The sequence below is a fragment of the Leptonychotes weddellii genome, chromosome 5, assembly GCF_054177405.1.
Source record: "Leptonychotes weddellii isolate Sample4059 chromosome 5, ASM5417740v2, whole genome shotgun sequence".
Taxonomy (NCBI): domain Eukaryota; kingdom Metazoa; phylum Chordata; class Mammalia; order Carnivora; family Phocidae; genus Leptonychotes; species Leptonychotes weddellii.
This window is the reverse complement of record NC_138373.1, coordinates 35,334,386-35,345,713: the sequence shown is the minus strand read 5'-3', so window position 1 is coordinate 35,345,713 and position 11,328 is coordinate 35,334,386. Positions and strand designations below refer to the sequence as shown.

The window sequence follows — 11,328 nt, the reverse complement described above, 5'->3', positions numbered from 1 at the left end:
GGGCGCCTGGGTGGCTCAGTTGGTTAAGCGACTGCTTTCGGCTCAGGTCATGATCCTGGAATCCCTGGATCGAGTCCCGCATCGGGCTCCCTGCTCAGCAGGGAGCCTGCTTCTCCCTCTGACCCTCCCCCCTCTCATGTGCTCTCTCTCTCTCATTCTCTCTGTCTCAAATAAATAAATAAAATCTTTAAAAAAAAAAAAAAGGAAACGGTTCGGGGCCGGTGTCTCGCCGCGGCGGCAGGGGGACCTAGGGGGCGGGGCGGGCCTGGGGAGGGGCGTGGCCTAGGCGCGAGGCACAGAGTGGCACGGGAGGGCGTGGTTCAAGGGGGAAGGCGTGGCCCGCGGCGCGGGATGGGCGGGGCCCGGGCGGTTGCGTTGTCGCGAGGGGCGGGGCCTGCGCGGCGGGCGGCGACGGCGTCGCTGTCGCCGGGGACTGGCGTCCGCGCTGGCCGTCCGGGCTTGAGCCTGGGGCGTGGGCTTCCGCACCGCTCCTCCGGGACGTCCGTGGAGCAGCGAGCGGGCTCCTTTTCTGGCCCTCAGTGTGTGTGTGGAGCTGACCCCTCCCTCGCACAGCCCTGCTTTGGCCTGGAGAGGGAAGCCCCCGCCCTGAGGAAGGGGTTCGAAAGCCTGGGGGCCTCTCGAGAAGACGCGGGGTGCCTGAGCTCTGCGACCATGAAGGTCAAGGTCATCCCTGTGCTCGAGGATAACTACATGTACCTGGTCATCGAGGAGCGCACGCGGGAGGCTGTGGCCGTGGACGTGGCCGTGCCCAAGAGGGTGAGGGCAACCTGTGGGCGGCGGGGAGCGCCGCTGGGGTCCCCCGACAACCGTGGTTGGAGCAGGCCCTTCCCCTGTTCTCTCATCTCTGGATACTTGGCGATTACGGTTCCCCGATTATCTTGGGTCTGCCCTGAAGTTAGGACCACCTCTGACCTCCGTTTTCCCCTCCTTGGTGCCTGTTGTCGTACGCCCTGGGAGCTCACTTATTGTCTGCGGGGTCTCCCTTACCCCTACGCCCCCTGGTCCGCCTGGGACTCTGTGTACATCACACCTGGCGCCCTAGCCGGGGGCGGGGGTGGGGGCGGCCACCTGGCCCTACCAAATCTCCCTAACTCCGTCCCTTTCAGCTGCTGGAGATCGTGGGCCGGGAGGGGGTATCACTGACCACCGTGCTGACCACCCACCACCACTGGTGAGCGCGGTCGGGGCGGGCCGAGGCGCGAGGGCATCGCCCCTGCCCCTCCCCGAGCCCGGCGTGATCCTACTCCCGCCCGTCCGCAGGGACCACGCGCGGGGAAACGCGGAGCTGGCGCGGCTGCGGCCAGGGCTGGCGGTGCTGGGCGCGGACGAGCGCATCTGCGCGCTGACCCGCAGGCTGGTGCATGGCGAGGAGCTGCGGGTGAGCGCGCGCCCGGGAGGGCGGGGAATCGCCTTGGGCCCTCCCGCCTCACCAGCCGCCCGCCCCTCTGCCGCAGTTTGGGGCCATCCACGTGCGCTGTCTCCTGACGCCGGGCCACACCTCCGGCCACATGAGCTACTTCCTGTGGGAAGAGGAGTGTCCGGATCCGCCCGCGGTGTTCTCGGGTACTGGCTGCCCCGCCCCGCCAGCCCCGCCTCCCTTTGACCCTGCCCCACCTTCTCTGACCTGCTGTCCTCCCCAGGGGATGCGCTGTCGGTGGCTGGCTGTGGCTTGCGCCTGGAGAGCACAGCTCAGCAGATGTATGAGAGCCTGAAGGAGACCTTGGGCAGCCTGCCCCCGGAGACGGTGAGCGGCCATCCCTTCCCCTCCTGCAGGGCCCAGCCGCCCTGCACAACCTGCAGGCTCTGTCCGTGACTTGTGCCACAGGGGTGCAGAATGAACACTCATCAGCCGAGGAGCCAAGGCAGACCAGGCACGGGGTGCTGGGGTCCAGGGAGGGGTCAAGCCAGCCCGGGTGAGCGCCTCCTCCATCTCTGCCTGTGGCAGCACTGTGCACCCCCTGAGTGCCTCCTTTCTCCAGAAGGTGTTCTGTGGCCATGAGCACACGCTGGGCAACCTTGAGTTTGCACAGAAAGTGGAGCCCGGCAATGACCACGTGAGAGCCAAGCTGTCATGGGCTAAGGTGCGGCCACCCCTCCCTCTCTCCTAGAGGTTTGGAGGGTGGATGAAGGTTGGGGCAGAGGAGGGGAACTGCAGGGGGAGTCAGACTTGACTAGACCTGGCTTAGCCCGGACTGTACCACTGACTGAGGCTCCTGCTGGGGAGGGGAGGAGTGGTTGGCTTTGGATAGGGGCCTGGGCAGCTGGTAGGACTGGCCCAGGGGTGGCTGCCCTCAAGGGCCGGATGGGGCAAGGCAGCCCTTCTTCTGCTCCCGCCCCCAGGAAGGGGTGAGTAGAAGGAGCGAAGCCAAGTTGCCTGGGGCTCTCAAGACAAGGCTGTGACAAGGGCCTGTGGTCATTCCAGAAGAGGGACGAGGATGACATGCCCACAGTGCCATCCACCCTGAGCGAGGAGCTCCTCTACAACCCCTTCCTAAGGGTGGCGTGAGTACTGGTCGGCGTCCCAGGCCTTATGGGGGCCCCGTGCCCACCCCAGGGTCTGTGCCCCAGAGCAGGATGCCTCGCGGCTGGCCTGCTGTCCTTTGGTCCTCCTTGGTGTCATTTGGGCACTGCAGGAGGTGCCAGGGGACTGGTTATTGGGCTGACTGGCACCAGGGAGCGGCTGCTTTTTAAGGGTCCTCTGCTAACACCCCCTGGCAGTTCCCCAACAGACTCCCCACGGCGTCCCCTTTCCCCACAGAGAAGAGCCTGTGCGCAAGTTCACGGGGAAGGCAGCCCCAGCTGAGGTCCTGGAGGCACTCTGCAAGGAGCGGGCGAGCTTCCAGCGGGCGGCTGAGCCGGTGCAGCCGCAGGCTCGGGCTCTCCTGGCACTGCAGTGGGGGCTCCTGGGCACACCTCGACAGAAATGAGCCCCAAGTAGACCCGCTGTGGGGGCAGGCAGCACATCTCTCCTTCAAACCTCGGCCGACTGAGCCCATAGGAGGATTGCCTCTGGAACCTTCCATGGCCCTGCCCAGCTGGCTGTCCAGCCTTGGAGGGGGGGCACCCTGGCACTGGACATATGAGGCCCCTCTCTGGGGTGCCTGTGAGCCCCAAGGCCTGGGCGTTTCGGAAGCAGCGTGCTGGAGTGCACAGGGCTTCCGAACTTTGAATAAAGCTGTGAAAGGTTCTTGACGCTGGTCAATGCTCTTGGGACTCGGAGCCGTTTTCAGAGAGATCCCTTTATTAGATTGGGAGCTCTGTGACAACAGGCCTGGCAGGCTTACCCCGATCTGCCTCTCCCCCACCCCCGTAACCCAGCTGTGGAGATGGACTTAGTGCCTCATCTCACAGGGTCTCTCTAACAGAGCCTGCTTCTCGCCTGGAACTCTGCCCAGAAATGTGCGTTGTCAGGTCCGAGGCCACAGCGTCCTCAACGCCCAGTTCCAGGTGGGGCAGGTACACCATCCCCAGCATGGGGCTCAGTGGGCTGGGTGCCCCTCTCCAGCCAGCGTTCTCTGCTGTCCAGGGCAGGTGGGTTGCCCCCAGCCTGGCAGACCCAGCTTCAGGGGTGACTCCAGGAATGGGGATGAGGAGTCCCACTTTCGCTCTGCCTTAAGCTGCCCACGGGACTGGGCCTCACCTGGGTCTCCAGGCAGGAGCAGCGAGGACACTGCTCGCAGACCTGGGCCCATGGGGAGGTTCTGGGACCTTGTGGGACCTCCGGCTCCCTGCCCTCGGGAGTCTGGGTGAGGGCAGGCTGGAGGTCACCTTGCCTGACTGTGGGTCCTGAGTCCCATTTCTGTGTGGGTTAGCGCAGTCAGTGGTTTGGGGGCGATCCCTGGGGTCTCAGGACATGAGCTTCGTGGGAGTCCCAGTATGGGCTGTGCTGGGCCCAGCAGCCCTGCGAGGAGGCCTCCTACCACCTGATGCTGAGGCCGGAGCTGGCCTTCTCCACCGCATGGTAGCTCGTGTGCAGCAGGTGGCCAGCCCGCTCTGAGCCCTCGCCCTGCAGCCAGCACCTGTATAGTTCCTGGACGCCAGGCACCTCCTCCGGCGCCTCGGTCCTGACCATGCCGTACAGCATCTCCACGTGCTGGAGAAGCGCCTTGCTGGGCGTGCCGAGGGCCTTGAGCTGGCCTCCGCCGTTCAGACAGCCTGTGAGCAGGGCAGGCAAGAGCATGGTCATGACGGGGATGCCTGCGCAGGGGATATGGCACAGGACCCCCCACACTGGCTCTCCTGACCTCCTGACCACCCAGGTCGGGGCGAGGACAGGGCTCCACTTCCAGCCCCCCTGCCCGGGTGGGACCCTGCCTACAGCCCTGGTGCTAGAAAGGGCCCCCGTGCCACAGCTACCTGCGGGGCAAGCCATGACCTCCACGTAATGGTACGGGCAGCGCCCTCGCTTGAGCTTCTGCACCAGGTTCTGGATGTTGCGGAAACCGTAGGCTGCGGCAAAGTGCAGCAGGACGCGGCCCTCCTTCTCCAGGGTCACCTCCTGGAAGTCCTTGTTCCTGAGGGGGGCACAGGCCAGGCTCCCTCCTGCTTCCCACCCCTGCAGGCACATGGGCCACCCTGACCTGCTCCTCCACGGGGGGATGGTGATGGAAGGGGAGAGCAGAAAGCTCACTTCCGCTCAGTGTCCTGATCTTTAGAATGGGAACTGCCTCCCTCCCCAGGATGGCCTCGTCAGACAGCCCCTGGCCCCCTGTCTGTGGAAGAGGGCATTATGTGGGGACGGACCCTGCCACCATGGCCTCTGGGGGCTCTCGACCACTATGATGGGGAGGCAGAGCCCTGGAGAGCTCCGGCCAGAGAGGAGGGCTCAGCTCCTACCTGGTGCCCTGCGTCTTCGCCAAACCCAGCCCGCTGTCCTCCAAGCCCACCTCAGCGAGGGGACCCAGGGCCAAGACTGCCCGAGCTGGGCTGCCCTGTCCCCTGTCCCCAAGCTCCAGCCCTTCTCACTGACCTCAGGGGTCTATAGGTGACCTCATCCACGTGGATTCCAAAGAGCTCCCGGGCTGCATGCTGGAACACGTGCTCCAGGTAGCCCCCAGAACCCCCGCCCCGATGGCTGGTGGGCTCTTGGGCAGACGCGCTGCTGCACCTGGGGAGCAGAGCACGGCCTCAGGTGGCAGCAGGGCTGCTGTCCACAGAGATCTTGGGTAACTTCTGTCTCATGTTTGAGGGAGTTGCTTTTCTAAATGGAAAAGGAGCCCAAAACCTGGGGGCTTTGTCTGTGTGTCAGGAGGTAGCTCAGGTGGGAGAAAGATTGTCCCTCTGTTGAGTAACCTGTTTTGGGGAATGCAGACCTGTGTCAAGTTGGGGTCAGCTCTGATGACCATCAGTTAGCTGTCCACTGGCCATCTCATGAACTTGATCACCTCTGTGGACACCGAGACAGACCACAGGGCAAACATGGGACCAACTAGAAGGAAGCCATGGTGGAGAAGAGAAAGGGAGGGGACACTGCCTACTCCCACGTGCTCACTTCTGCTTGTTGAGACACCTGCAGCCCCCAAACCCACAGCAGGAGACCCTGACGCCAGGCTCCACCATACTAGGTGACTCACAGACTGTCCAGGGGGGCTGGCTCCAGTTGCGAGAGGGAGACCCCTTCTTCCTCGAGCAACTTGAAGACTTCCCCTACAAGAAGACCCCAGCACAGATGCTCTTCAGTTGAGATCTCGATAAAAACAACATCGAGGAAACCCACATCATATGCGTCCCTGGCAGATGGACACCCAAACGTCCACCTCCTGGCTTGTGGGTGGAGGATGAACCCAGGCACAGAGGCAAGGAAGGCCCACTTCTAAAGCCCCTCAGAAGAGCCAGCCTGCTCCCCAGACCCGCAGCCCACCCTCAGAGCAACATGGCGGGGGGTGGGCATGCTCATCCCTAGGGTGCGCCTGCAGCGGGGTGGTCACAGCTCCCCACAAGGTGGACAGGGGCACGTGTTCACGCAGGGAGGCCGTCCCCCCACTGTTTGGGGTCCTGAGCGTTTACTTTTCTGGATTTTAAGTACTTGGGAGACACTGTGAGGCTGCTCAACTCAGAAATGGGGTGACCCATGTGAGAGCGGCTGACAAGAATCTCCACCCACCTCCCCATGCAGACTGTTTTAGAGCAAACGCCCAGGTAGTGCCGGGGGGTGCCTCATGCACAGGGGATGGCAGCTCCAGCCAGAGCCGATGGGCAGGACCCAGGCAACGCCATTCATGCCATGGGCTCAGGACGGCGGGACCCAACCTGTGGTGACAACGCAATCCACGTCACGAGTCTGGTGCTCCTGGCTGAAGAAGTCTGGTCTGGAAGCTTCCAGCTTTTTGTCATAGCAGGGCATCACTGTCACATGGTAGATCCTGTCGGGGGTCAAATGCTGCCAAGAGATGTGGAAATGTGGAGTCGCTACCTGACCCAACAGTAAAGGGGCCCACTGGGTAAGGTGGGGGTGGCAGAGCCGGCCAGTGGCCAGGATGTAACCGAGATTCTTTGTATGGGTCTGTGGACACTGTAACTCTTGGCTTATCTTTCAGGATAATGACAGTGAATTGTTCACAGCTGGAACATTCCCGTTACCTGCTGCTGGGCAAAGAAGTCCTTGACCAGGGAGCCCATGACCTGCTGTGGGGACCGGGCAGTGCTGAGGTAAGGGATGAGGAAGCTCCCGTGCGTCTTCTCAGCATAGCAAATCCAGCCTGAGGCCGACACGGAACAAACGGAGCATCTCACCAGCTAGGCAGTGAGTGCCAGGACGTTCTAGGACGGACCGACTCGTACGAGGAGTTACGGTCCCGTTACAGAACGTCCCTGCCCTGCTGCCACTGTCTTGTGCTGCTAGCATCCGTGAGATCACGGTCTTAGGGAACTAAGTGACTCTCAGGGTGCCTCCTTCTGCCAAGGAGGCCATCCTGCCAGAAGCCTGTGCTGCCCCCCTCCCCAGCATTCCCGTTCCCCGCATCCAGCAGTGTGGACACACCTGGGCAGGCGGACGTGAACATAGGCAAGGCCTGCGTGGAGTTGGCCTGTCCTCGGAACCGCTGCACAAATTCTCGCTGGCTCTCAAGGAGACTGAAGTTCCTCGAGAAGGCGGTATCGAACACATAGTGCACCCCTGGAAAGCAAGCACCCACCTCACCCACATGAAGGGTGGCTGAATGGTGAGGCACAGCTGACCATGCCCCAGGGAGCTGATCCCACCATGACTTGTCCAGGACCAGGCCAGGCCCCTGGTGGCATGAAGCCCACAACCTCCCAGCCCAGCTCGTGGCTCACAGAGGTCGACCAAAGTCGATCTGAGCAGGAACCTGCCAGGAACCTGGGAAATGGGCCTCGATGGTGATCATTTAAAAACGACACGAGGAGCAGGCGAGTTCCAGACCAGGAAAGCAGAGGATTCAGAACGCTCTCTCTTAAAAGGCACAGCTCTCCTGTGTCAAACCAAAACTTCGGGCTGAGGTCAACTCGGAGGGTTCTGGTGTGTTTGAGTTCAGTGACTCGGAGGCCTGAGGTGCCCCCTCGCGAGAGCCCCCCCACATGCTGAGCTACAGTGCTCACACGACGTTTGGTGCCTACCGAGTTTCTTAAAGAATGCAGTCAGCTTTCTGGCAGTGTCTGTAGGGGTCAGCTGAAATCTTGCGGCCAGTGACGCTCTGGATTGGGGTGAGACAGAAACCACAACCAGCCTCTGCTGACCGGGGGCCGCCGTCTGCAAAGCAAGGGACATGTGCTCACTCGGAGTGTTTCACACTGATCCCCAGTGGTCCAGTGCTGGTGAGCGCATGCCCTACCGCCAGGGCATGTCGTTTCTATGTACGTGTAGGGCCCAACGCTTCAATGTTCAAGTATGACAAGTACTTCACTGACATCCCACTGACGCCCCTTTAAAAATGTGGGAGTGACCTGGAGATCAGCGGCCCTTGACAGCAAGAGCAAAGTATACTGGGGTCGATGTCAGGTTAAAAAAGTCTCCAAGACCGCCCACCACTTACCTTATTGGCATCTAGAACTTTCCGCAGCTCCTCGTGGCTTTGCTGAGTGATGAGCACAGTCTCCGCTGAGGTGACACAGCCACTGCATGCCAGGCAGTCATCCAGCGAGATCTTGGCCTTCTCCAGCTTCTGAGTCCCTCCATCCTGGAAGCACAGGCACTCAGTATTCAACAGGGCCCTCTGCACAAGGACATGAGCTCTTGGGATAATGGAACCTACAGGAAACTTTTATTCTCTGGCTTGCAACACCGACAAGCAACATGGTAGTTGGCTGGCTTTGAATGCCACCGCCTTTCTAAAAATAAAGTATTTGTCACAGAAATTCGTACATTCTATACATATTCTAGCTCCATCAAATTCTAACTTTGGCACAAGCTCACTTGGCACATCAGATTTGTATTAATGAGGCCTGTAGCCTGTCAGGGGTGGAATGTGGGCGTGAAATCTGCAGAAGAGCGGGTGACTTGCCAGAGGTTCCTAGTCTGCACTCGTGGGGCTGTGAAGATAGGAAAATGTCAAAGGCCAGGCTCCAACGGGAGGATGAGAAAGGCAAGGCTGAGATGAAGGGGCAGAGGGCAGAGTGTGGTGGCACTCTGCCCAGCGAGCACCAGCCCCAGACGGGGACAGACACACAGGCAGCAAAAGCCAGAGGGCCAAACAGTTGCAGAACTTTGTGTTGGGACGTGGGTCTCCAGGCTGATATTCTGCAACTGTCTCTAGATGCAAGGGATCCCAGCTGAGCCCCTTTACTCCCTCTGTAAACTCAGGAAGGGTCGAGCCAGGGCAAGCTGCAGAGCCCAGAATGTGACCAGAGGGCTGAGGAGATGGGGACTCCCTTCCAGTCCAGCTCATCAGGGTGGCGCTTCACACCAAAGCCACAATTTGAGCTCAGTGCATATTTTTTGAGTTAGATGGGCCTAAAGGCCCAGGCTTTGGTTTTGTGTCAAGAGACCAATAAGTTTCCCAACTTCCCTCCAAATCAACCATGGCTGCTTGGGACGGCAGGGCCCACTGATGCCCCCACCTCACCTTCCCTTGTGGGACCCCCCCCCAACCCTGAGGTGGCGTTTCCCTGCTGTGCTGGGCTTGGGCAGGAGCTGTGGTGTGCTGCGGGGTCACGCTCCTGGCCTGAGCAAACGGCTGGCTCTCTCCCTGGGAATGCTTGAACCCCCGGTCCAGCCCTACCATGTGCCACCCTGAGGCTCCTCCCCTGTTTGGGAGGAGTTCCTGGACCAGGTATGCCCATGTCTGTGGTCATGGGACAGCACAGACGTTCTTGAGGGTCCAAATAGCAGACAGTCCTTAGACTAGGATCTTGTTATTGCGTAATTATTCAAAAAGCAGATGTTCACCAAAAACAAGCTGTCTGAACTGGAAAATCCCACACAATTAGAACTCACGGAGAGAGAGGGCCTCTGTGCCCCTCCACCCCTACCCCAGTCCCATCCTTGCCCTCCTGGCCTTGGTGACAGTGAATCTGACCACTGTGAAAGGTCTCACGATCACCGTACTCATGACTGGAAAGAGCAGCAAAAACATGTTTTTGGTCATCTGGGTTGGAACTTACCTGACTGACCTGGAAGTAACTCCCATCATCTTCGATGTGGATCTTGGCCACGCCACCTCCTGGCCTCTTATCCACCTTCATGGGCTTGATGCAGTCCTATACCAGGAAGAGACCCTAAATGGTGGCCTGAGTGCACGGAGGTTCCCCAAGAAGAGGGGCAACCTGATGGTCATGCCACCACGCCCAACTCCTCTCCTCCGGCCACAGAAGCAGTCTCAGCAGGATGGCTGCTGACCCTGCGGGCACACGGGGCACACATTCTAACACCCCGCCGGCACCAACAGTTACTCTCCAGCTCATAGTCAGATGAAGGCCGGCGTTACCGGGCCGCAGGCTAACCCCCTGCACGCCTGCTGGCTCTGACCTTTATTCTTGTTCTCAGCACATGGACTGGTCACTAAGAGGACACCCAGGAACCACCATTTCTGCACCTCTGCAGGAACGCTTTGCTTGGAGGTCACCGCCCTGCCCAGTGCCCAGTGCAAGTTCATTTTTCTTCCCAACTCCCCGAGTTCTTGCGGTCTCACTGTCACTACAAGAACCTCTTTGGCCGTTGCCTTCCCAGGGATGATTTGGCCCAGAAAGCCCTGTCCACGGTGCTGTGACCAGCCCCACCCTTCCCCTCCTCCCAGTACTCCTCAGCTATGGCCCTCCCAGCCTTGGTCCTGCGCAGCTGGTGCGCTTGATAGGCAGGTACACCAGATAAGGACGACACCCACTTTCAAATGTGGCCGTCCTGCCTGCCTTAGGGGCAAGCTCTGTCAACGACGACCACACACCCTGACGTGTACTGGGCAGTCAAAGCAGGTGACTCCAGGGGACCAACTCCCCTGCCCTCCAGACCGGTGGGATGGTCCCAGCTGTCTACCAGAGGAAGCGGACAGGGTCGTCCTGGCCCCGAGCTCGCTGCTGCCCAGCGGGGTGACTCTGGCGGCCCTGCCCCGGCTTCCGGGGACCCACAGTGACAGGGCACTCGGCACGCCCCTCACCCGCTCGCCCCGACCCCACACCCGCGGACTTGGCCTCGCTTCGCTCCTCGATGCCTTGCGGAGCAGTAACCCGGCTCGGGGCATCGCCATCCCTGGCCTCGGTTTCCCATCGGCAGGAAGCTGGCCAGAACGCCGGAGGCCCGGGGGGCGCGGGCGGGGGTCCCTGGGTTCCGATCCCGTTTCTCAGGGGAAGAAACTGAGGGGGCAGGGGGGCCCCGCCCCAGACACGGCCGCTGTCCAGGCGGGCCGGCCCACCTGAGACGGCCCGATGAAGTCATCCAGGTCCGTCAGCTGCAGCGCCCCGCTGAAGGGCGACGCCATGGCTGCCATACTGCCGCTGGGCTCGGGGCGCGGAAGTCGCCAAACGGCGCGAAACGGCAGGCTCTTTCCGCCACGCTGCCGGAAAGTGCCCCGCGCAACGCATGCGCATCTGCCCCCCCCGGGACCTGGGGGGCGCGTGCCCCCTGCTGGCGCGCCCTGCCCCGCGGAAGAGCCTGTGGCCTTCCCCGCCTCCTGGGACCGGGAGGAGGGGCCAAGTAGACCGGAGTAACGTCTCGCTCCCCCAGGGCTCACCTGCCCGCCAGGTGTGCGGCCCTGCAGTCCTTGACCTGGGAGCTAGCAGAGGCAGCAGCCTTGCTTTACTTGGTCCCACAGGCGCTCAAGACCCCAGACGGGCGCCTGGCACTCATGGGCACTCATGGGCACCCAATCTGTGTTGCAGAGTGAGGACAATGAGAGTGACAGGGACAGGCAGCGGCTC

General features: G+C 61.5%; 2 protein-coding genes across 4 annotated transcripts in view; one reads left to right on the top strand and one right to left on the bottom strand.

The window, feature by feature from the left end:
- HAGHL (hydroxyacylglutathione hydrolase like) overlaps positions 1–3,208 on the top strand; it is a 4,049-nt gene extending 841 nt beyond the window's left edge. Inside the window, exons 2-9 of one of the 3 annotated variants that reach the window (XM_081820416.1) lie at positions 574–777; positions 1,128–1,192; positions 1,282–1,399; positions 1,476–1,584; positions 1,662–1,765; positions 2,001–2,102; positions 2,444–2,523; positions 2,780–3,208. In XM_081820416.1, the coding sequence (XP_081676542.1) occupies positions 673–777; positions 1,128–1,192; positions 1,282–1,399; positions 1,476–1,584; positions 1,662–1,765; positions 2,001–2,102; positions 2,444–2,523; positions 2,780–2,948 (852 nt within the window). In that variant the 5' untranslated portion in view covers positions 574–672 and the 3' untranslated portion in view covers positions 2,949–3,208. Of the gene's footprint in view, positions 1–394; positions 778–1,127; positions 1,193–1,281; positions 1,400–1,475; positions 1,585–1,661; positions 1,766–2,000; positions 2,103–2,443; positions 2,524–2,779 lie in introns of those variants that run through there. The other 2 variants (XM_031022541.2, XM_006751251.3) reach the window with 2 other exon arrangements.
- A 34-nt stretch (positions 3,209–3,242) lies between these two features.
- CIAO3 (cytosolic iron-sulfur assembly component 3) lies at positions 3,243–10,982 on the bottom strand. The gene is made up of 11 exons (XM_006751250.3): positions 10,824–10,982; positions 9,580–9,675; positions 8,013–8,156; positions 7,597–7,729; positions 7,001–7,135; positions 6,601–6,719; positions 6,271–6,400; positions 5,595–5,667; positions 4,991–5,128; positions 4,378–4,535; positions 3,243–4,176 (listed from the first exon to the last, which is right to left on the bottom strand). The coding sequence occupies exons 1-11, from the start codon at positions 10,896–10,898 to the stop codon at positions 3,938–3,940; spliced, it is 1,440 nt and encodes a 479-aa protein (XP_006751313.3). The 5' UTR covers positions 10,899–10,982; the 3' UTR covers positions 3,243–3,937.
- Positions 10,983–11,328: the final 346 nt, after the last annotated feature.